Source organism: Syngnathus leptorhynchus, chromosome 6 (assembly GCF_054491065.1).
Source record: "Syngnathus leptorhynchus isolate UIUO chromosome 6, UIUO_Slep, whole genome shotgun sequence".
Taxonomy (NCBI): Eukaryota; Metazoa; Chordata; class Actinopteri; order Syngnathiformes; family Syngnathidae; genus Syngnathus; species Syngnathus leptorhynchus.
The window spans coordinates 10,194,271-10,219,580 of NC_141200.1; the positions used below are offsets into that span (position 1 = coordinate 10,194,271).

Below are 25,310 nucleotides of genomic sequence, written 5' to 3' on the forward strand. Positions count from 1 at the left end.
GTCAATTGGGGTAAACTGCTGCGGACGTCAATATTTTGAGACGATCAAATCACGATGCAGACATTTTACAAACATCTCCAATCGACACATTACGGATTCCAAACATAACACGACAATACAATGCAGAGACGAGACACTGGATCAGAATGGCATTTTTCTTTTATTAGATTATAATCAGCAGAGCTTGAAATATTAAATTGCTTTTAACTTAGTTAATAATTAAAATACATAAAAACAAGAGCCAGAATAAAGAACCCTGCAAATAAAGAAAACAAAAATAAATTAAAAAAAGACAAATATAAACTCAATCCTCTTCCACATAGAAGCTGTCTGACAGAAGTCCAAGCAGAAGTTGGTTTTCTATATGTCAGGATAACTATTGTTATTTCCAAACTATCTTTCCTTTCATAATCTTTAAAAACAAATCTTAAAAAGGATGTGGGGAAACTAAACAAGAACAGAAGAAAAGAAGGGTTTGCAGCTCGCCACCAGCACGCTCTGCACCCCTTCTCACCACGTTGGCATGTGTGGGACTGCAGACGTGACATCACGTCTTGGTCCTTCTGTGCTGCTGTGGGGCAGGTGTGTGTATATTTGAGCGGCGGCGTGCTGCACAGAAACCAGCAATCCACTGCAATTCAGACACCAGTCTGTTAAAAGTATCATCATTTCGGTGATCAGATTCAACATCTAATCTACAATCTTAACTTTCCGCGCATGTTCATCTTTTCTGCCCTCTACAGGGAAGTAGGCTACACAACATGTTTGTAGGAGGGGGCCACGTCATCAGTATGCGAAGGTCGCGTAGACTCGTTTGACCAACTAAAGGGACAGAGATTGAAAAGAGAGAAAAGCCTCTCTGGCAGCAGTGACATACTCTCTCAGGTCCTGAGTAGGAGGTGCATGAAAACCAAGCCCCACATAAACAACCCATATCAGGACTGGCTAATATTAGCCAGCGTGGTGCTTCGTGTTGTCGGAGGAGGCCAGCAGAGATGTCTTGTCCGGCCGACACAAGAGCAAGTCCGAGTAAAGTCAACCCCGCCTCGTGTACACAGTGTGCTAGCGAGAGGATAGACAGGAGGGCCAATCACCACGCTTGCAAGACCCCCTACACACGCACACACACACACACACACACACACACACACACACACACACACACACACACACACACACACACACACACACACACACACACACGCACACACACACACGTTCAACCCAACCAAACAACAACCAAATTCGAACAAAATAACTCAACAAAAGTAAAAGTGAAGTGAAACCAAACATGAAACACAGCCGTGGGTTTTTTTGTCCTAGAGAAGATGAGAGAGGGATGTTTTTTTTTTTTTTTTTTTTTTTTTCTTTTAATCCCTGGGAGAAATGTTCTCGCCAATTCCTGCTGGCGTTACAAACCCCTGGTTACCACCCAGCCCCCCCAAAGCCCACCCCTCCCCTTCCCCTTGTCCTTTCGACTGGTTGGTTGGTGTTGCAGCGAAATACGCAAGTTTAGTGGAAGATCTGTCAAGTCCCGGTGGCACACCGCGGCAGGCAGCCAGGCAGTCTTTCCTTCTCTCCTGTCCTATCCTCTGTCGCCCCCGGGCCGGCATTTCGGCTGCGCTCATCTCTCCGTCACGTGGTTATGTGAAGACGGGGAGGGAGACGAGGTCGGTGAGGAGGGGGCCGACACGGTCGAGGGCGGCGGAGGGGCGGGGGCGCACAGGATTTCGGACAGGTCGTCCATGATACAGGTCTCCTTGGGATCGACCAGGTTGAATTCCCTTACGAAAACGATGAAATGTGCATAGAGAGTGTTCAAATGGCCCTGGAGCTCCAGTGCCACCGTCTCTTTAAAGTGCGCCCAGTAGAGGTGAGCCAGCACGTGGAACAGGTACCGGCAGATCTTCTTCACCAACATGTCAAAGGTGTTGGGGAATTCTTTGCCTGGGGGCAGAGTGAGACAATTAAGACCTGGAAGAAACTTGCTTGTGCTTTCTTGCTATGTTTGAGTGGCTGACCACTACCCGAGGCAGCAGGGGGCAGCAGTGCAACATTTGGAGATACACTGTGCCCAATTGCACACACAAGGGGGGGTTGGTTGTACAAAGGATTAACATCAGAGTTGTATTTGGTCTAAAACTATTAAAGATTGGATTTGACAAACTTTGGTTTTATATTATTCAGAAAAAAACCAACGAAATTTATTAGATGCTAACTAACTAGGGAGTGCAGTGTATGGGTGAACAAAAATTAACATCTCCACAATTTACAGTGCAACGAAAAAAAAAAAAAAGTAAAATTATTGTTTGGATCAGCATTCAAAATAATTCTAAGGGATGCATAAAAGCATGTCTTTTAAGCTATGGGCCTTTTTGGAACATATAAATTGTGAAATTGTGTTATTTCCCAATAGGCCTCATCTTCTTTTCTTGAGAAGTGCACTTACCATATTTTGTTGGAAAGACTTCCTCATCTGTGACCAGTTTCTGACAAAGACTCATAACAAGGTCAACATATTGTGGCGCAGTGCACTTTGTCTTCTTCCCCTTTTCATCCTGCCAGTAGTATGTTCTGGACAAAAAAAAACAACAACAAAACATTAACGTGTGTGTTGCAAATTAACATTTGACAAATTAACCTCATGCGGCGTGTAAATGAGGTTATCGTGAATCATGTAAATGTTTTCCTCCAACTGTTCGAGGAAGGAGCAGCTGGGACACGCAAATATTTCTTGCGACACAGTCTTTCATACAAACTCCAGAAGAAACAACAAGTAGGTGATCTTTCATCTGCTCCTCTCTATGATCTCATTTGGGGAAAGCCCCAATATGTGTCACCCTGTGGATGACATCAAAGTCTGTTCAATGGACACAATGGTTGACAGGAACTCACCTGAGGGAAACTTAGTAACAGCATACATCAGTTTCTGTTCCTCTTTGCACTTAAACATAAGTCAGAACATACACTAACTGATGCTGACAGTTACTCAAGTCACCATTCCATTGACAACTCGTAGGCAAAAAAAAAACAAAAAAACAATCAAGCAAAAAAACAGTAATCATATGGTTGAAATATTACTATTGTGCTGCCCAAAAACCTCCGCAGTTTGTGTGCCGTTTTTGTGAGACCTGTTCCTAAACTGATGCATCCTCAGCCTAAGGGGCTTAGAGATGAAGGATCCAAGTTATACTACATTCAAGCCAAGAAATCTTCACTGAAATAACTGTCCAGGTCAACTTTATTTTACACTTCTTAAAAATTCCTTTAAAAAATGGTCGATGCTAGTTTTAGCCTGGAACTGATGGTTTTGATTGTTGTATCGATCAGGGAAAAAGTGTCACTTTTTTTTGTTGCTTTCTGTTGCAAACAACAAAGATCAAAACTCAAATATGAAGTTAATGTAGAGTTCAAGAACATTACAAGATATTGTCCTGATTTTTCTCTGCTCCACATAAATTTCGGTTTAAACGACACGCCATAGCTCATGGAAACATTTTCTTCCTCAAATAGTATTTGGGCAGGGGAACTGACACCAAAGACAAGCAGGAAAGGGCGGACGGGTCATGAACCTTACGTGACGAAATGGATGGAATGGGACGAACACAAAGTGTCATCGCTAACAAATTGTCTTTTGCTCCTTTAATAAGCAAGCCTTATGACAAGAAAGAAACAAAACATGATGAATGACCGCTCTTTTTGTCTTTTGTCCCTTTTATTGTGCAAGTCTTTGGCAGTTTGCGATGCGTCGTTGCAGGTGTCACACTATTTACACAGATGTCACAGCTTTTCCACCCTGCTGCGAAAAGCAAAGCCCGACTGACGTTGCTGTACCTACGCAAAACGTACTTGTTACTGTTCCTCCGTCTTGCCTCCTCATCACAGTGCATTTGTCAGGGTGTGGGAGAGAAGAGGCTCAGCGGCGGCTTAAGGTGACAGCCGCCGCAAAATGACTGTTGACGGAGAGCTTAAGTCATGACAAGTTCTTCTTTCACAGGGAAGCGGGTCATATGTGTTTTGTGCCTCAACGGTTGCTTGTGTCACGTGTGCATGTGTGCAAGAAGGTAATCTGGTTTTTCTAGTGTGCAGAATACAAAGGATGCACAAAGAGCTGCTCCTTAAGACAAGGCCACACACGTTAAAGTCTAGAGTACACCACCCTGACAGGGTAAACTAGTTAGATAAATGCACTACTTATAACCAGCCACCTGCCAATTGTTATATTGGACAAACAGTCTGCCGGCGTACAACGACTTTTGAAAGGCGCCAACTGCCATACAGGTATTCTCAACGGACTTAACGGCAAACACATTCTTCCTTGGTGGGAAATGTAGGTCCTTCTATGACAGTGGTTTTATATTGGCGGAAGATGACAAGGTGTTGCTCACCTTCACCTTGTTAACTGACTTAAGTTCACATCCCAAGACGGACATTTGTGCAGTCTCCAGCTTGCTTGTGATGCTCAAAGTGGCTTAAAGGGGAAGTCAAGTCAAATCTTTTCTTGATAATAAAATGCTCTACTACGTGCCCCTTTCTAGTCTGAATATTGTATACTGCTCAATATAGTTAGTACTTTTTGCAATATGAAATGAGTAGAATAATCCACCCGTACTACAACTTGCTGTCTACTGAAAATAACCACATAGTACCACATGGTTCAGTTGCAGATGTCACATGACCATTGGCAAAAATCAGATGAGGCATATTTGGACTAGTGGGGGCACATAATGAAATTTGACTTCCACCTCAAAAACGTTGTTATTGTTGTTTTTGGGGGGTGGGAGGGGGGTCCGGAGTGACCTTTAAAGGTGTCAGTATTCAGACTAAAAGCGTCCCCTATTACTCACGTGTTGCATGCTGTCATGGCTTGACAGCTGTCCCCGGTGCAGAACTCTGAGATGGTGCTGTACTGCAAGTTGATAAGATTGAAGAATGTAGTTGCTGCAGGAACAAAAAAAAAAACAAAAAAAAGGAGAGGTCACATGATGCCAATGTCAGTTGACATTTGCTGCAAACAATTATGGTGTCTTAATAATGCTTATTGACGTCACAAGCTGCTTGAGGACTGTCAAACATGAGTCACAGTCACAAGTGGCACGATTAACCAGTAATTAAACAAACCCTCAAATGCTTTTGTCTACTTTGACTGAAGTCGTAAATAAATGCAAGGCAAGAGATTTCAAAGAAAGGACAGAAAGATGTCAATTCATGTTTCCCAAGTTCTGAAAAGCGGCTTGGTCAGGTGGAAGGAAGCCTGCACTCTTATTGCCAGATTATAAAATGTGTTTGCGTTTAAATACAACATTGATGATGACTCACTATACAAAAGTAATGCACGCTGTTCGTTTATTATGGCGGCAACATTTAGGTTAACCACTGGTGAGCCATTAAAATATTTCATGCTAAGATGTACCTGCAGGGCTTCCACAGTCCAAGTGTTACTTTCATAAGCCCCCTCGTCTCACGCTAGCGTGGGAAAACTTTTTCAGAGTGTTCATGTGACTGCCGCGCAACGTGACTGACTCACTCTTATCTCGCCACAGAGTGTCGGTTGCCATTGCCAACAGATGGCTATTGAAGTTTTGAAATATTGTTCAAGCTCAACACAAATACTGAGAATTCTCAATGATTTATTACCACTGAGTGCTGAGGCTTAAAAACCAAATGAAATGCCAGAGTCTACAAGTCCAAGCACAACTTTTCAAGACTTGCTGTAGATCGAATGTTAACATGTGAAACGTGTTTTAACACGTCTTGTTTCTTTCTTCCCTTCCCAACTTGCGCAGCCCTTTTTGAATACCAGACGAATCAGGCAACAGTATGCTTTCACAATTTCAAAACTTCTACTCATGAGGACTCGTGTAAATGTAGTAAAGAAGAATAAAAGGGTTAACAGGACTGATAGCAAGAGTTGTGGTGTGCTGTGTTTCTGGGAACGGGTTAATTTTGTGCTAAAAAATCCTGTTAAAGGTTTGGCTCTGTGGTTGCTACACCTCCAGCGGTTTCTCTTGGCTGACATTTTCACTTTGCACCTTTTTGCATTTCCCAAAAATCTCCTGCCTTGTTTTTCCCCTGGCACTGCTCAGTTGCCTTATAGTGACAAAGGTGTTCTGGCATTTTGATATTAGTTAGAGTGGACCGAGTCCAGCCGCGAATAGCTGATCGTAAATATACCACAAATTATGATGCGCGCATGGCTGCTGACACTACAATGCAGTGAATATAAAAATAATGTTGGTGTTTGGCTATGAAAATATAATCATTTGATGTTTTTGTCAATTTCGAGACACAAATTGTGAGTGGGTGAGTTTTCCCACAAATAATCAATAGGTGAATTTGCAAACGCTCAAATCCATTTCAACAGGCAGTTTAAAAAAGTTATGCCCGGCGTAATACACCGTTTCTATTATGGGAAAGACCATTTGGAAGAATAAAAAGAGAATTTTACCTCAAATAGAACATTTATTTATTTCCAAACTAAATATATCCAGTTTCTTACAGAAGAAATGTGCGCTACGTTTTATAAATAAAATGTTCAGTTTTTAATTTTCTTATCAAGTTATACCGTCCCATCAGCGGTGAGCTAATTTTAGAACAGACCCTTGGGCTACTCACGTCCTTGTAGCTCGGAGAAGCCAGTGGCATAATTTTTTAATATATATTTTTTAGCATAATGCACATTCATCAGCGCTAAAAGGGATCCGTGTTTGCAGCCCATCTCCAGAACTGTATCTCTCCTGAGGCTAAGGGGAGGAGGGGGGGGGGGCTTGACTGATACATCGGGCTGCTGAGAAAGCAATTCATAAATATATTTTGGAACCTTATATAAAATGCTGGAGAGGCTTAACTAAGGCTATACGGTGTCACGCCATCTTTGCCCTACTCCTCCTCCTCCTCAGAGCATAACTGCTCTCTACTCTGAGGAAGCGGAAAAAGTTAATTGCAGGCAATTCACTTCAAACAGCCAACTGGTTTACACAAATCTGCAAGCAGCCAGTCATATTGTGCCCTGCTACTACGTCCCCATTGAACAAATCTTAGCCAGTATTAGAAGTGAGTGAAACCTTGAATTTTTTGAAAACACGGTAAACTGACAAAGTAACCAAAAAGTGAAGTGAAGGCTGTCGAGTTCTTCCACAAGAGCCTCACCCAAGCATACTTTATTGGACTTGGCTTGAAGTGTTATTACAAAGGCTGAAAACACGTACAGTACGTGTCCCAAATGTCTAACGAGCCTTGTTCAACACGTAATCCATAAAGTAATTATTAATGTTTAGGAAGTATACCTCAACACTTGTGCATGTAGTGCATGGGTGTCAAAGTCAAGGCCCGGGGGCCAGATATGGCCCGTCACATCATTTTATGTGGCCCCCGAAGATAAATTGTGCATCGACTTCATCTGTCAATACTAAAGTTACAAATTATCTTCACTTTAAAAAAATAAAAAATACAGAAATTGCTAGCAATTCTTGTTACCATTGATCTTTGAAAAATATTTGAACAGTTTTTACTAGTTTCCGGTTTCAAACTATGACTACGATGCAGCCCGTGACAAAAATGAGTTTGAAACTCCTGATGTTGTGTAAATGATATTACTTTCAAACATCAATCAGCATCACTTACTGTTGCTGGCGAGCCATTCGTGGAGGTCTATTTCTCGGGGCAGAACCACCAGCTCCTTTAGGTCAAAATCCACCACTCGGATCTTCGTGAACTCTGGCTCTAGGTATTGCTTCTTCTCTTCTGCTGGAGGCTTCTTTCCATTTGGTTTTGTCTTTGACTTCCTGTCAAACAGAAGAAGAAAAAAAGTCAACATATTGCACTTTCATGCAGTTAGGCAAATGAAACCAAATTTTATTTACATAGCACTTTTCAGGCATCACATAGATAAAATTGTATTTGATAGAATGTGGCATAAGTTAATTGCTTTTTGAATTGCTCACGGCAGTTGACAGCCAAACCATCCAAATGTTCAAAGTGAGGAATGGCACTTTGCAATGGTGGATTGATTGGATTCACACCCAACATAGACTAAACAAAGAGCCTTGTGTGTATGTACATGACCCTTCACTCTAACCTCTAACCTAATGTCACCTCTGGAGCCGCAGACGGCCATCCCCGGTGCCTTGTACTTCCATCGCTAGTTTTAGCACAGGAATGTCACATTACACTTCCTGCAATTTGTGGGCTACAACAGACCCCGGTCTGACTCTCACCCTGTAGCAGTTTAGACGCTGCAATCTAAGGTCAAAGGTTAAATGACTTAATGCGCGAGTGAGTGTGACAAACAAACAGAAGCTAATGGGCTAGTGGGCAACTTCTACAAAAAGTAGAGGATGTAATTAGTGCACAGAATTTTTCATCATGATAAAAGTAATATTTCTTAATCATTTATAATTTTAGATTTTTTGATGATAAAATATATAGTTTGTATAGTAAACAAACATTTTAAATAGTCAAATGTATAACAAATATAATGAAATGAAAGTAAAATTGGCCAAATAAACACATTTTTGTGCAACCCTTTTTCAGAAAAGTGAAAAGAATTCAGATGAATACAACAAAGCTTCAACTAGTAACGTTTAGGAATACTGGACTTCTCACGGATCTGATTGGCTGTATAACGGAGTGGGCGATATTTTGCACAATTTTGTGGTCATTGGCCAATCCAATTAATGATGCAATTGGACCCTTGAATTGAGCCATCTCAGTTGTGGTGTTTCCCCACATATACAATTTTGACTGCAAACACCACCTCATCTCAATGCCTATGTACACTTGCATTGCATGACTAGCGATTAAATGAAGACATTATATTTTACTGTGAACATATTGGAGCTAACAAAAAGAAAGCTAGTTTCTATAGCCAATTGAAGAGAACGGTGACTCCTTTGGAGCAAAGATTATTTTTATATAGAATATTTTTTTTCTGCTCACTCCACTCAGCAGAAATGAGGAAGAAAAAAAAAAAAACTGGCATGAGACCTTTAACCAGTTTTTGTTTCTGTGACCATGTCACATGCTGAGTTCACCTGAGTCTCTATAATTGGCAGATCCTGCTACTGAGTTCTTGATGACACTGGATCATGGATTTTTTTTTTTTTTTCCTACCTCACAGCGCTTACTATTTTCACCACTTATGGGCTGTACTGAAGTACCACAGTGTTTACAGAAACAAGGAGAGAGGTCATTAGAACCAAAATAGAAAGAATTCTTCTTCTATGTATTCTTTGAATCAATGGACATAAATCTGATCAATTTTCTGTGACAAGACATCAACATTGCTAGTTGGGCAATAATTGATCTTTAGGGATTAATGTCGACTTCAGACAGCGACCAATTAGGGATTAACATTTTCTATTTGTACTTTGTCCTTTGCTCTTAGTTTTTATTTTTTTTATTTTTTTTTAATAAAGGTTTTCCGCTCTTTTCACCTGTCAAAACAGCGCGTCGTCAAGCAAAGACTCAGGCCCCCTTCCTGCCCCCTCTTTTCATCTTTGCCTGGACTTTGCCTTCATCTCATGGCAACTAACTGAGAATCCCACTCTTTCACTTCTGATCAGACTCACTTTGGTTTAAATAATAGCAATGCCTCTCTTGAGTGGATACTTTCTACCCTTTTTCAATTCCTGCTTCTTTTTTTTTTTTTTATTCCTAAATATACAAAGTAAGTGAAAGCTACACAGCGGTACTAACACATTTTTAAAACCTTGCGTCATTGCTCTTCCTGTTGCATCTTGTGGATTCATTTCCAGATAAAGTCAGTCTCACATTACAACGATTTTGCAAATAGCTTCCTCAGAAATCTTCGTTTGCCATCCCCCTCGCCACTCCTTTCCTTTCGAAAACTATGTTCTCCAAGCTATTTCCTGCCGCTTGTTTCATCATTTTCCACACAAACACCTCCTTTGCGTTTAGGGAGCATTTGTGTGGTGAGGGGAGGAACATTTCTGGAGCTGTTAGTTTATTTTAGGATAAATAAAACCCCCTCAATAGCAGAATTCCTCCTCCCCTCATACGTGCATGTCTGCCCTCACTACACACAGCTTTTGCCTGTTCTTGGTAAGGCAAGTCTTTGCCATAAAAGGCAGCAGATGCCCCTTTCGTCTCACCAGATCAGAGCAGCCCACAAGACCAAGACCAGAACTCTGCATATGGAGAATGGACTGTCTGGCACCAGAAGGGGCCAATCAACTCTCACAAGTCAAGAAAACTAGGGTCATGTAAAGATCCTATGTGCAAAGTTTTTTGCTGAGAAAAGGTGAAGAAGGAAGCAGACATGCTGGTGTTTATCGACAATAAAGACATGGGGTTTGTACAGTTGGGTGACATGTAGGTCGTTGCAGACAGAGCTATGGAATGTCTGACCTGGCAGCTGTTCAACTCCATCTGTTAGCCACTATCTTGACCCCCTTTCACTTTCGCTAGCAGCAGCACGACCCCGTGGCCACCAGTCCTCTTTAGTCACAAGTGGCCAGCTTACAGTATGTTCGACTGACTGAAAATAATGTAATAGATTTTCTATTTCAATAGTGGGCGATTGCACGTTGTGAAGATACACAATTTATGTTGCGAAACTGTTTTGTTCTTTGTCGACATGTATCAGATGTACCGATTGAGATTGGTCTTCTTTTTAAAGGCAATAACTTTCATCAACCAATCAATGGTAAAGAATATTATTTCTTAAGATGTCTTTTGAAACGAGATTTCTAAATGTGTGCATTTTCTAGATTCACATTGTTTAATCTGTTTCAGTCAAAAACAGGATCAGAGGATGCTGTGAAAGACAACAGATCAACCTACAATACTACTATAAAAAGTTTGAGCTGAAATAAATAGTTGGATTTGAACGTACTGACTGTGTCAAGCAAATAGACGCCTGTGGTCTCAAGTACTGAAACAAGCACATCATTATTGCTTCAATATCTCCTGCCCCCCCCTTTTCACAACCCACCCAGCTGGTCACAACAGCTGTGTTCTGCACATGACAAGCTGCATCACAACAGACCTCAAGACATGTCCATACCAACAGATCATATCATAAACATTGGTAATGTTTTTTGGGGGTGACCAAATCACATCATTATGGAATCATATAGGCCAGGGGTGTCAAACTCATTTTTTTCACGGGCCGCATTGTAGTCATAGCTTCTTTTGAAGGGCCATGATAAATAAATGTATGAGCACCTCATATTATATACAGGAAAAGCTACGAAACAAACTGACAAATAACTCGTTTTCGAATCAGATGAGTGAAAACTGGTCAAATATATACAAAAAAAGATATTAAAAGTGAAGACAATTTGCAATTCTAGTAATGACACACAAATTTGATGCACAATTTGTCTTCGCGGGCCACATAAAATGATGTGGTGGGCCGTATCTGGCCCCCGGGCCTTGAGTTTGACACCCGTGATATAGGCCATGTATTGAGATATGAATCAAACTGTCTTTTATTGGAGATATGAACAGACAGTACAGTCACCAACTAACCCTGACTCCGCGCTATAATGTTGTAATGATGCAGGCAAAATATTTGCAGATACTTGCTTCTTCATCTCTGTGGGCTTCAAAAAATGTAATCACGTTTTATCACACTTAACAGGACCTTCTCATGAGAGGAGCTCATGAGCATCTGTCAGGAGGCTCCATTTACACCAAACCAGACTCCTGGAAATATTTCAGGACCCAAATTGAGCATAGAAAACTGCTCTCTTCCCTGAAACAACCACAGACCGTTGAGACCAGCTTGGTCTCTGCAAAGCAAAACCACTGGAGCCATTACGGGGGCTAAAAACAGCCCGAGCGAGCACGTTCAACAACTGTGCAAAGCTCTGTTGGTCTGTCAAAGCTTTTGCCAAACTTTACGTGAAGATGACCTCATCAGTTTTAGTTCTGTTGGAATGAGATAAGCAGCACGGGCAAACATAGAAAGCACAGCTGCCACTGCTTAATCAGGAGCATCGTCGGGGGGGGGTCAGCCGCAACTGTAAATCACTACATGAGAATTGCTGCCAAGGAACAAGCCTAAATGTGCACACACTGTTCTAATTGAACAATTTTGACTGTCCCAACGCCACTCGGCCAAATGCTGCTTCCCCTTGTCATCCTGTGCTAAATCCCATTCAGTGGCTCAAGTGGCGGCAAAGCATCCACGGCCCCCCCCTTTGCTATTACTATAATAGAACCTCATCAACATCACAACACCAATGTGTGACAAGAAAGTGTGTGCTTGTGTGTAATCCATCACTCTGAGATTGGAATTGTTGTTAAGCACCTGGCACAAGGAAGGTGTTTGTGGGAAGCTTTGCTCAAGACACACAAATTGATTACGATATCTGGCAGACCGTAGAAACTAAAAGTCACACAAGGGTGTTGACAGAAATTAGTTTAGTAAGCAGCAAAACATAACGAACATGCTTCAGGAGTTCCCATTGCCCCCCCACAAAGGAGGAAATGTGTGAACAGAGGAGCTGTTAAACAACCCCAGATTCACATACAATCCTAAAACTATGCAACCTTGTAAACTGTGAGTGATTGAGTTTGGTCATCTGGAGATGTAATATATTAAAAAGCCAAATCACCTCTAATTAGTTGTAATTTAATTGTGGCGTGAGCTCCTGGAACCTTAACAAATTTGTAAAACTATTACGATCACTATTACTATTTCTGCCTACAGAAAACACAAATATGCACATTAAAGCCGTTTAGTGCCACATTAAGATCTGTTTGTTCCCATCGCTAAAAAGACATGGAAGCTATCACTGTATTGCACTTTACATCTTCATAGTCAGCAGATTGAGAAGCATGGTCTGCTGCTGCTGGTAGGTGTGTAAAATTGACCAAACTATTTGCAAAACAAGCTCTGTCACGGAGTAGCCCAGTCATACAATTTGACATGTTTGACATCAAACAAAGTATAAACTGGGTTAGCAGGTGGACTTTGCTTTACAGTAGGTGCGTGTCCCTTGAATGACATTAGAATGCAGATCTGGGTCATATGTTCTTCCTGAGTCATTTCGGTCTGATTTCTGCCTATGAAATGATTTATTGATCAATTTTTCCACAGGTCAGGTGGAGAAATTTAACACTTGGGTTATAAACACGCTGATCGAAACCGGGACATGCACTTTAAGTTACCCCCCAGGGAGCACCGAAAACAACTTTTCTGTCAGTGAAGTCATTTGCATGTGCAACTCCTGAAGCAGAGCTCTTGCGAGTTAAACGATGAGTCTTTAACTTTCTTATTCGTTCAATATTGCAACAATTCCGCTTCCATATCAATTTCGTTTCTGCAGAGTTGAAGATTACCGAACCAATGTGAGTGAGCAGCTGGTTGATGCGCCGCGGAGTAACGCACTAATACACTTGTAGTTACACAAGTTACAAATTCGACGATGCAAGAAAATACCCATGTATTAAATATTTGAAGTACAGTGAATGCAGCAGATGAGAAGTCTGAATTAGACGAGAAGTAACAACCATCATTTTTACCTCAGAACTTTGCCGACCGCTTGAAGCACCATTTTGCAACTTAGCCCGTTTTTAGAGTTTCTCTGGGAGTGCATGTCCGTTTTATCCCCAGAGAAAGAGCAATATTCACCGACCATGGCTCATTTCGGGAAAGCTGCTGTGTGGACGGCTCCGTAGATCAGTGAAACTCACAGACTGCAACTCCATAAACTCCAAAACGTTTGGGGCTTGGCCCGCCTCCTCGCATGACCTTGGTTCAATCAGAGAAGAGCAATGCGCTCAAGTAGGCGTGCGCTGGTGACTTCAGAGCCTGCCCACGTGGACGTTGCTCAGGCTTCTTGCTCGATGAGTGTTTTTACAATGCATCTAGTCACGCTGTAAACCACGATCAAAATAGTACATAAATAGTAGCATTGCTGCATTTAATTCATAAATGTCTACAAAAACGACAAACCAAATGCAAATGGTTATGATTGCACATGGTGGCTCCTAATTCCAGTGACATTGAAGGACTAATGTCCCACTAAGTTCCTAAAAATAACACAGTAAAGCAACCTTGTCGTGAGCAAGGATATAAATAACATGTCTGAAAAAGCAATGCTCATAATAAGCTGTTGGTGGTGTGTGAACTAACATAAACGAGAGACTGCAGTGAAATTCTTCCTGTTTGTGAAGTTCACCTGAAGTCCCACAGTGACGGACGGGATGATAAGCAGTCAGGCGTGTTCGAGCATGTCAACACAAAAAAAAAAAACAGAAAAGTAATCAAACAAAGCCTGAATGAGAGCAAATGGTGAATTACTTTGAATATTTTTACAATTTTCTCTGCATGTTTGGGAATGTTTACAAAATGATTTAAGTCTTTAATTTACTGACTTCTTTTTTTTTAATTGAGGTGACGTGAAAACTATTTCTCAACAAGATGCATCCACCAATAACTATTTGATAAATTACATAGTTATTTAATCATAATCCTTAATGTCTCATTCATTATTATTGGAACTTTGATTTAATGGACTCGGAATCAAGGGACTGTGGATTTAATTGACAGAAAATAGACTTTGGACAGCAGTTGTCAAAGTCTGTTCGTTTCAGAATTGTCTTATGTTGTTTACTGGCGCTGTGGCGCAATCAACAGAGAGAAGCTAGGTATGGATATTTCCAGGTTGTGTCACTATTTTTTTATGGATACACAGTGGAAGTACGTGACATGATCTTGACTTCTTTCACCATGTCAATTAATTAAATCTGCGATTGGATGAATGAGGATGCGGAGGGGGAACTTCCAACATGCAACAGCACGTGTGACGGCTATTCTGACGTTACAGCTACGTCAACCATCTGTTCAAATAGCAAAATAATACATTTAATGTAGATAGTATTACTGCCTAATGACTTTCTTGGCATCCCGTTCTCTTCGACCATTACTTCGTCTTACTGTTTTTGTCAACTTCTCAGACAAAATTTATGGTGAAATGATGGAGTAAGTCAGGGAAAAGCGGACCCAGACAAAGACGCGCTAATCTTTGGAATCTTACAAGCGAGTATGTGCACTCCCAAGTATGTGGGTGGTACAGGAAGTTCAGGAGATAAAAGATCGTAAGAGTGGATGCTGGGTACGTGCACAGTATTTGCAAACATGTCAGTTGAGCATAATTATTGTCGGAATGTCTGAGGCGGTGCATGTTTGTATATACAGTAAAAGCCCCATGTGGGCCAATGACACTATCTGAAAGAAAATCAAAGGGACAATGGGAGTGACAGGTGCTTCGCTGCACCGTCATCCTGCATGACTGGCTCCCTTCCTGCTTACCAGATTGGGTAAGGGTAGGGGGCATTGCTGGGTGGAGCTGCACAACCCATCCATGAAGTGGTAGCCTCGAACAGTGGACTGATTCATTATTTTATTTTGTTTTGTTCATTTGATAGGGACTGTGTACATGAATGATCATTTCTGTAAATGCAAGGGCTATATTTCATCTGTAGTCCCCCGAGGCAAGGTGTGAGAAGTGTCTTGGTCAGAGGTGGCATCGAACGACCCGCTCTATTGCCTGAGCAGTACTATTCGGAAAATTCTTATTTTATTATGTATAATACTATTCCGAAAAGTCGGGGGGAAAAAAACGTCTCTACTGCTCCAGCACGCCTGCAACCTTCATAAGGATAAGCGGTTCAGAATATAAATGAATGAATTATTTGATCCGTGTTTACCAACCTTTGTTGAGCCATGGTATTTTTCTCTTAGAAAAATCTCACGGTTAACCACTAAAAGAAAATGTCATAAAAAGTGTGAAAACTTTTTTTAGTTTAGTCACAAATGTGTGAAATCTGGGATTGTTTTTGCTTGAACAAAAAGATGATATATATTTACAGGGAGCCATGACTCATTCTGTTGCATGACTGGTAACAGTTGGTTACACAGGTTAGTTTTAACTTTTTTCCAATGGAAAATCATTTATACATAGCTGTCTTGGATTAAAAAAAAATTCTGATGACTGAAAATAATCTAAAGAAAGTGTTGGTATTCACTAACGGAGTAAACATCAGGCAAATAGAAAAGGTGTCACCGGGGGGAATGTGTGACTCCACGTTACTAAATGACCATGAGTAAATCATTCATAATAGTCTGTTTTCAAGGTTTTGCTTTAAAAAAAAAATAAAAAAAGGTAACACGGTATACAACCAGGCCTGTCCCAAGTCAGGTTTTGTTGGCTGGAGGCTAAAAGTGGAAGTGCCGACATGAATGGTGCTATAGAACTACACATTTGGACCCCTCTGCAAAGTCTTACGCAACATCTGACGTGGATGGAAACTTACACCCACATTCCATTGTCAGCCAAACACTTTTTTTTTTTTTTTGGCCCAAGTCACACAATTACCTTCCTTTCCTCAGTCCAGACGAGACATGGCATCACACATACGCCACCCATTCTAACCAGACCAGATGTTACTGTATATTGTATGATGTATACCTGCTTCCTCACATCCATCCTGAAATAGAACAAGCATGTGTGCTGAAAGGAATGACTGGACAAGGCAGACATTGACAAAACAGACTAATCAGCAGGGAAAATTTAGACAGGATAAAAAAATTGTAGTCAAAACATTGAGAGAATAATTACATCATAAAAGAAAAATGAGTTAAGTGACACAACAAAGGGAAAAGAGAACTCTTTCTTTAAAAAACAAACAAAAAAAAAAAACATTGGGTACTGGAAATTTACCAGAAACGACAACAAGAACAAAATCAGTTCATGCAAAAGACGAGATCCGACCCTTTGCAACAGATGATGGCATCGGGCTTGAAATACTGCATGCAAAACACCAAAAATGATTGCTCTGCCTGATGGACTACTACAGTACAAGGCAAACAGGCCGCAGTGGAAAACAATGTGAGCAATTCAAATCGTTGACGTCAAAACACCACGGTTAAGACGTGCGTGTTGAAATGAATACACCGTCTTGGAATGTTAACAACTCGGGCAAAACTTTTGTTGATCCAGTGAGACAGGATAGAAGGATTGACACATGACACTTAATTAAAAAGCCAAGGACATGAAATTGTTTTGTTTTTGTTCTTTTCTAAATAAACATGACCACGATAAATGAGCAGCACTTCAACTTCTGTTAAGAGGGATGACTGGGTGGCTCAACAGGTTGGATATGAAAGTGGTCAAACCACCTCATGGAAACAACCACACTGGACTCGTACCATTTTTGCAACACATACGCCTTGGGACATGATGACATCTAAGCAGCTGCCATGTCCAGCCGATCACAGACATCAGGACCATTTACGAAGACCATTAAGGGGATATTTAAACTACTTGTGTGAAACTTTTCAAAGAAAAATACAGTATATGTAACACATTTCAAATGACACTGAAATGTATGGAGCAGATATTGTGAAATGCTGCTCAATAACAAACACACAAACAAACAAACAATTTAAAATGTGACTTCGTATTCCATCCAAAGCATGCATGCTTCCCCCATGGCTCCCTTGGGTCTGCATTTTGGGTGTGTGTAGTGTGTTTAGGCAAGGTCTTAGCCAGAGAAAACACTGCACACTGAAGGTCTTTAGAGCCCCTGGATTTTCTATGGGCCTCTCGAAAGGTCAGCAAGGGCATGAAATATGTTATATATACGTATATTTGCAGCGGTTTTTGTTTCCGTGCTAATCCAAGCGAAACCAGGAAATTTGCAAGAAGGGCTCTCTAATGTTCATATGCACGAGGATCAATGCTCAAAGTATTTGCCTGTTAACTACTTCTGGAGTCAAATGTGTGTGCTACTGCACTGTATTGTATTTCTAATTGAATATGGAGAGTTTAGGTATCATTGAGAGAACAATTACAAGGAGCAGAAGTCAAAATGTCTGAGAGTAAAAAAAAAAAAAAAACCACTGAGAAATGATCATACTAACATGTTCACACCTCTGCTCCAGGCACTAAGCAGTACAACAAAACAGCAGTGAACATTCATCAGGCATTAGGTGAGGAAAAAAAAAAACCCCCCATGACACTCCTATTTTCCTTTCAGCAAATCAAATCATTCTTCCCCACCTTTGGGCCTCAACGTCTGTGCACCGTTTCATCCCTGGCTTGATTTCTTTGCTCTGCATTCCTGTAGGTAGGGAAGGGCTGCATGCTGACACATGTCATGGCTCCCTCATCTTAGAGACAAGGAGTAGCGAGCACCAAAAGCTAAATATCTTACGGTATATGGTTTATCTTCTTTGACATCTAGATAGGATAATCGTTGAAAAAGATATAAATAGAATGGTTTCAACTGGTTTTGATTTGGAGATATGAAACCGTAGCAATAGAATTTCTGCGAACAGCACCGCACCGGGCTCCATCAGCACTAGACCATGAACTGGGACATTTAGCAAAATGAAAAGACAGAAGATGAGAAATATAATATATATATAAGATGGATGAAAAAATAAATATAGGAAAGGAAAAGGGAAGAGAAAAAGAGGAAATTACTATTAACTCCAGTACCATAGTTGACTGAAGGGAGTGAAACATTGAGTGGACAAAGCTGACAGTAAATGTCATGACAAATTGCAGGGGGATGAGAAGCTCAATGTGGGAGTTGTCTCAGCATGCCCCGGACACACACCCGTTCTTCCTTTCCACATTCCTTAACCGGGCGAGTCTCGATGTATCCCACAATTGCCCACCTGGCCGGTCTAATTTATCGGTCGTCAAGTTGAAAAGATAAACACCGGCTGTCATGTAACAGACACAGATAGCGGTCAAGTTGGAGGAGAGGTGGTGACCTCGGGTTGGTGACCTCTGGTGCACACAACCGGCAGTGGTTCACTTACCAGATGTTTACAGGGGAGACAGTATATGGCTCTGCAAAAGGCCAAAAGCAAAGTAAATGGTTGAAAATGTCTGTCTGTGTAATGTGTCTATCCCACAATACCAATCTGGAAAAGCAGTACATAAAAGAATAGAGGGATTCTACTCTGCCTTTGATTTAAAATTAAAAATCAAAGCCTTGTATTTTATTGTAATTAAAAAGGTTCCCCAGAACACAAACAATCCCTTAAAAAGCAGAAAGAATGCAGAATTTCATGGGAAGACTGCATGACCTTGGCACACAGAAACTTGACATATGTTAATCTGTCTTCATTGGCCGCTGCTGATAAAGTTCAGGACATTTCTTAACAAACGCAAAACATAGCCTTGAGATTTCACTTCCAGATGTTTATTACAAGGCAAATGTGAAGAGCAATGGTGAGGAACAACCTTTTCTGGCGTGATCCAGTCACTGACAAATTAGGTGCGGGAGCAATGCTGACACCTGCTGTCAAAAAAATGGGAGTGCACACTGTTCTTTTGATTGGGGATAAACGAGCAAGAACAGCTTCTCTGTTCTCGGAGGGCCATAGGTGGGCGGAAAAAGAAAGCAGGACCTATTAGCAATGGCAACCTCTAGAAAAGGCATCGGAGTGAATACAAATTCAAAATTCATTGTGCTTTTCTGTTCCTTGTCGATAAAAAGCATGAGATAAGAAATAATTTTTAAGTCTCGAACGATCAAATAAGTTCAGATGTTTGGACCACCCTTTAACTGCACGTTCTTAAGATGAATCTGCTGCTGTGGAAAGACTCTGAAAAGGAGGGGAGCACTATGCACTTTGAAGGAGAGTTTATGGCATCAATGGAAACTAAAAATGGCGGCTGGGCTGTAGCCAAACATGCCACAGTTTGCATTGGGGCACAGCAGTTGGCACGAAAGCGCGCGGTGAAAGATCCTCATGAAATACAGGATGGAGTCAGGAAGCAAAGAGGAGGTGGTGGAGAATAAGCATTTTGGGTAGCGCCCATGTTTGCACAGGAAGTGCGTATGAGGTGGAGCACGATGGTACAAGGCATAAGGGCTCGGGAATGAACAGAGCTCTCTTTTCACGGCCGCTGAGATTGACTCAAATTTACAAATTCATAAAGCAATGCCAGTTTGGTTTCAACTTGCATCCAGTTGCTGCGAAAAAAAAAAAAAGAGCATTCATCAGACAATTTTGCGTAGAGTTGTGTTTACTCCATATGGCTGTGCCCCCCTGGATGCAGCTCATTAACTCCCAAGTGAAGGCATTTAAGCCAAGAAGGGGATGTTAATACTTAACTCGTTCCGAGACACAACTGAAACACAAACAAGACGGTTCAGGGTATGATTAAAATGTACAGAATTTCCCTCCAACAATGGAAACTTGAATGAGCATGTGATGCAAGTCAAGCCGATTCATGCATGGACAATTAAATAAGTAAAAAAAGTTTGCATGACACGCAAGGGCGTGGAAGTCAGAAGCCACAACAAAGATGCCATCAGGTCAGCAGACATGACAATGATTTGCAAAGCACTGACAAGTCACATCACATTAGTGTGCTCGTTGTGTTTCGAGGGATGTTACATAACAGGAGTCTGCACTCTCCCAGGCCCTCACATTCTCACAGTAACAACACAGGGGTGGTTAAGGATGAAAGGAGAAGTTTGGGGGACTCCCTTTTCCAAGAAAATGGTCTTAATTTCTCACTAAGGTACACATACTCAAGTTAAAATTGTTATTTCACCGGACAAGATGGAAGAAAGAAAATGTCCTTGGCTAAAAGCTTATGATGAACACAATCAGATTTCTGATCCCATTGCATTTTTTTTTTTTTTAATAATACTAGTTCAATGTAGGGACTGTGTTATTGAATGGAAATTTTCCTTAAACTGTAACATATGTTAGGGTTAAGATTAGATGACATATTTGCCTTTATTTGTCCCACACAGGGAAATTCCAGATTCACTTGCTGATGTTTCTGATATGGCTGAAATGGAAGAAATGTATCAACCGGTTTTATGATTTTGTGACTCATGGTTGGAAATGAAAGGGTGGAAGATGCTCATTGATATTTTTTTTTTTCCCAGCAAGCTTTTCAGATATATGGCAATAAGGAAATGAAATGGTCCATGCTTGTTTTCAGATGTCAGCTACATAATTTCAGACTGAATACACTCCAGTAAAAATATGTCTCTTTGTACTACTTTTATCTCAGCGGTGCGAGTATCCTTTAGCCCAGCTCACAATGGAAAAATAAAGAAATAAACGACAGGACCGCCTGAGCAAAGATGACTAGACGAGATCTAGCCATCTCCTGACTGGAGAGGAAACTGCGCCATTGTCTGGGTTTCACCAAGACTGGAACAGATTTGAGGGCTGGGAAGTGGTCACGCCCAAGAACGTTTGGACAAAGAAGTGAAGAGCAGGCATATGACCAAAAGGTGGCCAATAGATTAATAATCCAAAAAAACAAACTGGTCATGTAAATGTGCAGTTCTTGTACACAGAATATCTTCAGCACTATTTGAAGTGAGTTGAGGAACCTTGCTAATTATTTTGACGCCATTGTTTGATTTGAAATTGTTCACATCTCAGTCAGTAAAAGTTTGAAAGCAGATGGATTTCGAGACAAAGCAACAGCCATGGCATGACCCTGTGCTGTAACTGAGACAAAAGGAAAACAAATGTTTGGATGAAGAATATGGGTGTCAACTCTTGTAAACACAAAAACTGAGTAAAAACATCTCAGTTTCGGCTTGGGATAGTCATGACAGTGAAAGCTCCAGATGTCAATGGGGGCCTTTCAGCTATTATTGAGGAAACTTGAGAACATGTCAGACACATTATACTCAAGGCTATGGAAAAAAAAAAAAAAACACATACAACTGTAACATAAAAGCATGCAAACTCCTTTGGTAGCAGATAAACATATGGAAAGGTCAACTCAGTAGATCTCCTCGAAATTATGAAAGCTGTTATGCACTGGAATGTCAATTCGATTTAAGATTTGCCAACATTTTGATTCTAACTCTCGCTCTTTTTTTAAGGTCATCTCATTTTGAACTCTGATGTTCTCTCCAAAGAATTCTTTGAAACGTATCTGATTGGCTGACAATATTGGATACGGATCGAGGTGAGGTAGTGCAGTGAGATCATTTAAAATCTTATCTAAAATAGAATTAGGATTGGGTCCAAGGCACTGGGGATCGCTACAATGGTCTATTATCACCTGATGTGGAAGAAGCGTCTAGAGTTGATGGATTCATGTCTTACAGCAGCTGAGGCAAGATAGAAAGCACCAAATGGATGGAAGCAGGGGAGGCACCGTCGATGGACTCAACTTCTTACGGAAAAATAATAATAATGGGAGCATAAAGATGCTCATTATAGGAAAGTTGAGCTATTCATTAACAGACCTCCTGCGGGCGCTATAATTCTACACATTACATTGCTAGCAGGCATGGAAACACCAGTTCAAAACATCGAGACAGAGACAATTAAATGATTGTTAATTACTCTATGTAGGACAATTAGTCAAATGACCATAAGTACATAGGAACCTCTGGTTACGAACGATTGTGTTCACTAGGCTTAACACGAAAGGCAAGTAAGGAGCTCATTTGCATTTCCCGTCATTTCTGTGGAAATGAATGTTTCGGGTTACAAACACGATCACTGGTGATAGAATGAATTAAGTTCATGACCCAAGGATGCACTGTACTCAATGATAATATTCCATACCCACTTATTCAACTATTTCCACATTTTGGAATGGGGGGTGTGATGATCTTGAAGAGAACGAGTACCAAGCCAACATTATTCTGACAAATTAACGTTCGTACTTTTCAAAATATTTCATGGAAAGTTTCAAAGCAGACTGCACGAGTAAATGAACGATCTACTTGAAGAATGTATTGCTGGAGAAACTGTTACTGAAGTGTTTTGTCTCCAGAGTTAGCAAATGATCAGCCAGTGGCTGTGTTTGAAATTCCTCATCAACATGTTATGTCATGCCGAAATACTGTGGGAGAAGAACCGAGTGGACAACAGGGTGTTGTGAAGTGAGTGTCCATGTTCAATGTATCTGCTCTCCGTGGAAGTGCTTATGCTATTTTAATAAATACATCATCTGGAAGATGCTTGCGTCAGCAATGCACAACAATTGCTCCTCATCCTGCAGCATCATCACAGCTAGCAATGTTTGTGTTGCTCATTTGCCTAAAAATCATAGATCAAGGTTGAAATCTTTTTTTTTTTTCTTGTTATCTTCTTCAGTCTAGTATCCAGTTACAGTAGCATAATGGACGATTATGAAAACATATGAGGCTGGCACTGCAGCACAGAGGAAAATGACACCGCTGTGCAAGAAATTGTGGTGGTGGACACACCTACTCAACACCACCTTCTCCAGGCTGCTCGGCTGCACAACCACACCACCCTTTCCTTTCACTCTCCTGAGACAACCTCAATAAACACAAAGCGAGGCGCCTAAAGGCTTCCTGTCTCCCTTGAAAAGGCCCTCTTGTCCCGAGAGGGAGCAGAGAGGCTGGGGGCTGTTGCAGCGATTCCAACACCCACTTCACCTGACATTTTTGAGGCGCTTTCATGCTTAAAGGCCATATGAATATGTCTGGTAGGCACAGGTATAAACTTCTTTTTTTTTTTCCCCTAGCACAAGGCTTGTTACAATAATGTATTGAGGCCGATATGTTTCCCCAGAAACGATGAATGCCAGTGATATTAGAGCAAATCTAATTAAAATATACATTGTTCAATTTAAGAATATTGAACATTTGCACTGGAGAACAATAAAAAAAATCTTAGATTAAAAACAACACCAATATAAATGCCAAAAGCTGTTGTTTGTATTTTTTTACGATTAATTTTATGAACAAAGCTAGCGATAGATCAGTAACAGGCAAAAGAAGGAAATGCTTTTCCACTTGATGACTCAAGGCACATAATGCAAACAAACACGCGTGTGAATGACAAAAAAAACAACAACTATAATTTCCATTTTATTCATCGAACGATGAACCTAGTAATTAACATGACAAGCCTAAGCACAACAAGTAACACATTGTTTCGTTGTCAACCATGTATCGATGAAAAATACAGCACTACACTGCGTTTAACTAGCGCTAAATGGAGAGTTGAGGTAAGTGCAAGGTCATCACTTTCAGCTTCTCATGAGCCAGCAAGATGAAGCCGCTGTTGAATGCAAGCAAGTAAACACTGTGGAAAGTGTTATGCAACTGTCCTTGTGTGAGCTCGGCACGCTGCAGTGACAAGACAACGGATGAAGGAAGAGGACAGTCAGTGAACGCTGACAGACCTTCTTGATGTGCTCTAGCCCATGAATGTCATTCTACTCGAGGGAAGGATTAGTGTATTGTATAGCGAAGCAGCTGTCAAATAAATCCATTTGGGGTAGGTCACCGTGTGGAGATTTCATTCAGGTACGAGCCCGACAAAAACCATGAACAAAATCTTGCAGATGTATAATTCCTTTAACTAATTCAACAAACACATTTAGGCAGGTGCCCCAACACAAGTTAACTGAAATACGCTCAGTGCGAGGGCGTTAAACTCGAGTTCGTTGATTGTGAGCCACATGCCCCGATTGTTTGGGTAGAACATGATAAGAAGACAAGGAAATAGGCTAAACAGAGAGCAAACAATGGACACATCCATTCAAAGCAAACTTGCTGATGTTATGTCAGGAACTCTGTTTCTCATGGGATTTCACATAACATTTATAAAACGGTTTTGTATAGAAACTATCCTCATAGAAAAATGTTGAGGAAACTGTGACAAATAAGGGGAAAAACAAAACAAAAAGAATAATGCTTCAACATACTGCACCAGACCAACTTGAAAAAGCAACTTTATGAGCGTGCCAAGGGATTACTGGGATCCTATGATGAGCCTTACACATGATGTTGAACTAACCCAAAAAGATCAAACTACACTGGCAGCCTCACTTAAGCGTCTCTTCATTAAAAATGCCCAACTTAATCAGCAAAGAACATACCTTCAAACTATCTTCTATTTTTTTAAATCAGTGCTAGAAGCTACCATTGACAGAATAATAAATAAGTCTAGGTGAGAGTCCACCAAACTTACTTTATTGAGAGAGTCGCACAGATCAACGTGACCATCGTCACATCTGTCATTTTCAGCAGAGTGAGGCTTGCCATCGCTTCCTTTTTAACACAGAGGGTGTCAAATTGATTTTTGTCATGGGCCATTTCATTGTAACGGTTTTCCTGTTGTCACACTACTTTTTAGGAGATGACACAGCTCTTGCAACCGACACATCCTGCAGTGGTAATGCAAGCCAGAACAAGGTGTACCGTTCCAAACTTTCTTGGCAAGCAGAACCCAAGCTCACTTATTGGATATGCATCTCAACTGAAAGTGAGTCGATATCCAGCCAGCTGTTGAATTCATTGTCTCAGCGGTAAGCCTGTTTTAGTCCGAACCGGATTGCCCA

The 25,310-nt window shown here is 41.0% G+C and overlaps 1 protein-coding gene across 3 annotated transcripts in view; it reads right to left on the reverse strand.

Annotated features, from left to right (window-relative positions):
• Positions 1-141: 141 nt before the first annotated feature.
• mob2a (MOB kinase activator 2a) overlaps positions 142-25,310 on the reverse strand; it is a 41,351-nt gene continuing 16,182 nt past the window's right edge. For 2 of the 3 annotated variants that reach the window (XM_085913830.1, XM_085913829.1), the window contains exons 2-5: positions 7,624-7,784; positions 4,848-4,941; positions 2,450-2,574; positions 142-1,947 (exon numbers count right to left, since the gene is read on the reverse strand). In XM_085913830.1, the coding sequence (XP_085769956.1) occupies positions 1,625-1,947; positions 2,450-2,574; positions 4,848-4,941; positions 7,624-7,784 (703 nt within the window). In that variant the 3' untranslated portion in view covers positions 142-1,624. Of the gene's footprint in view, positions 1,948-2,449; positions 2,575-4,847; positions 4,942-7,623; positions 7,785-13,494; positions 13,719-25,310 lie in introns of those variants that run through there. The other variant, XM_085913828.1, reaches the window with a different exon arrangement.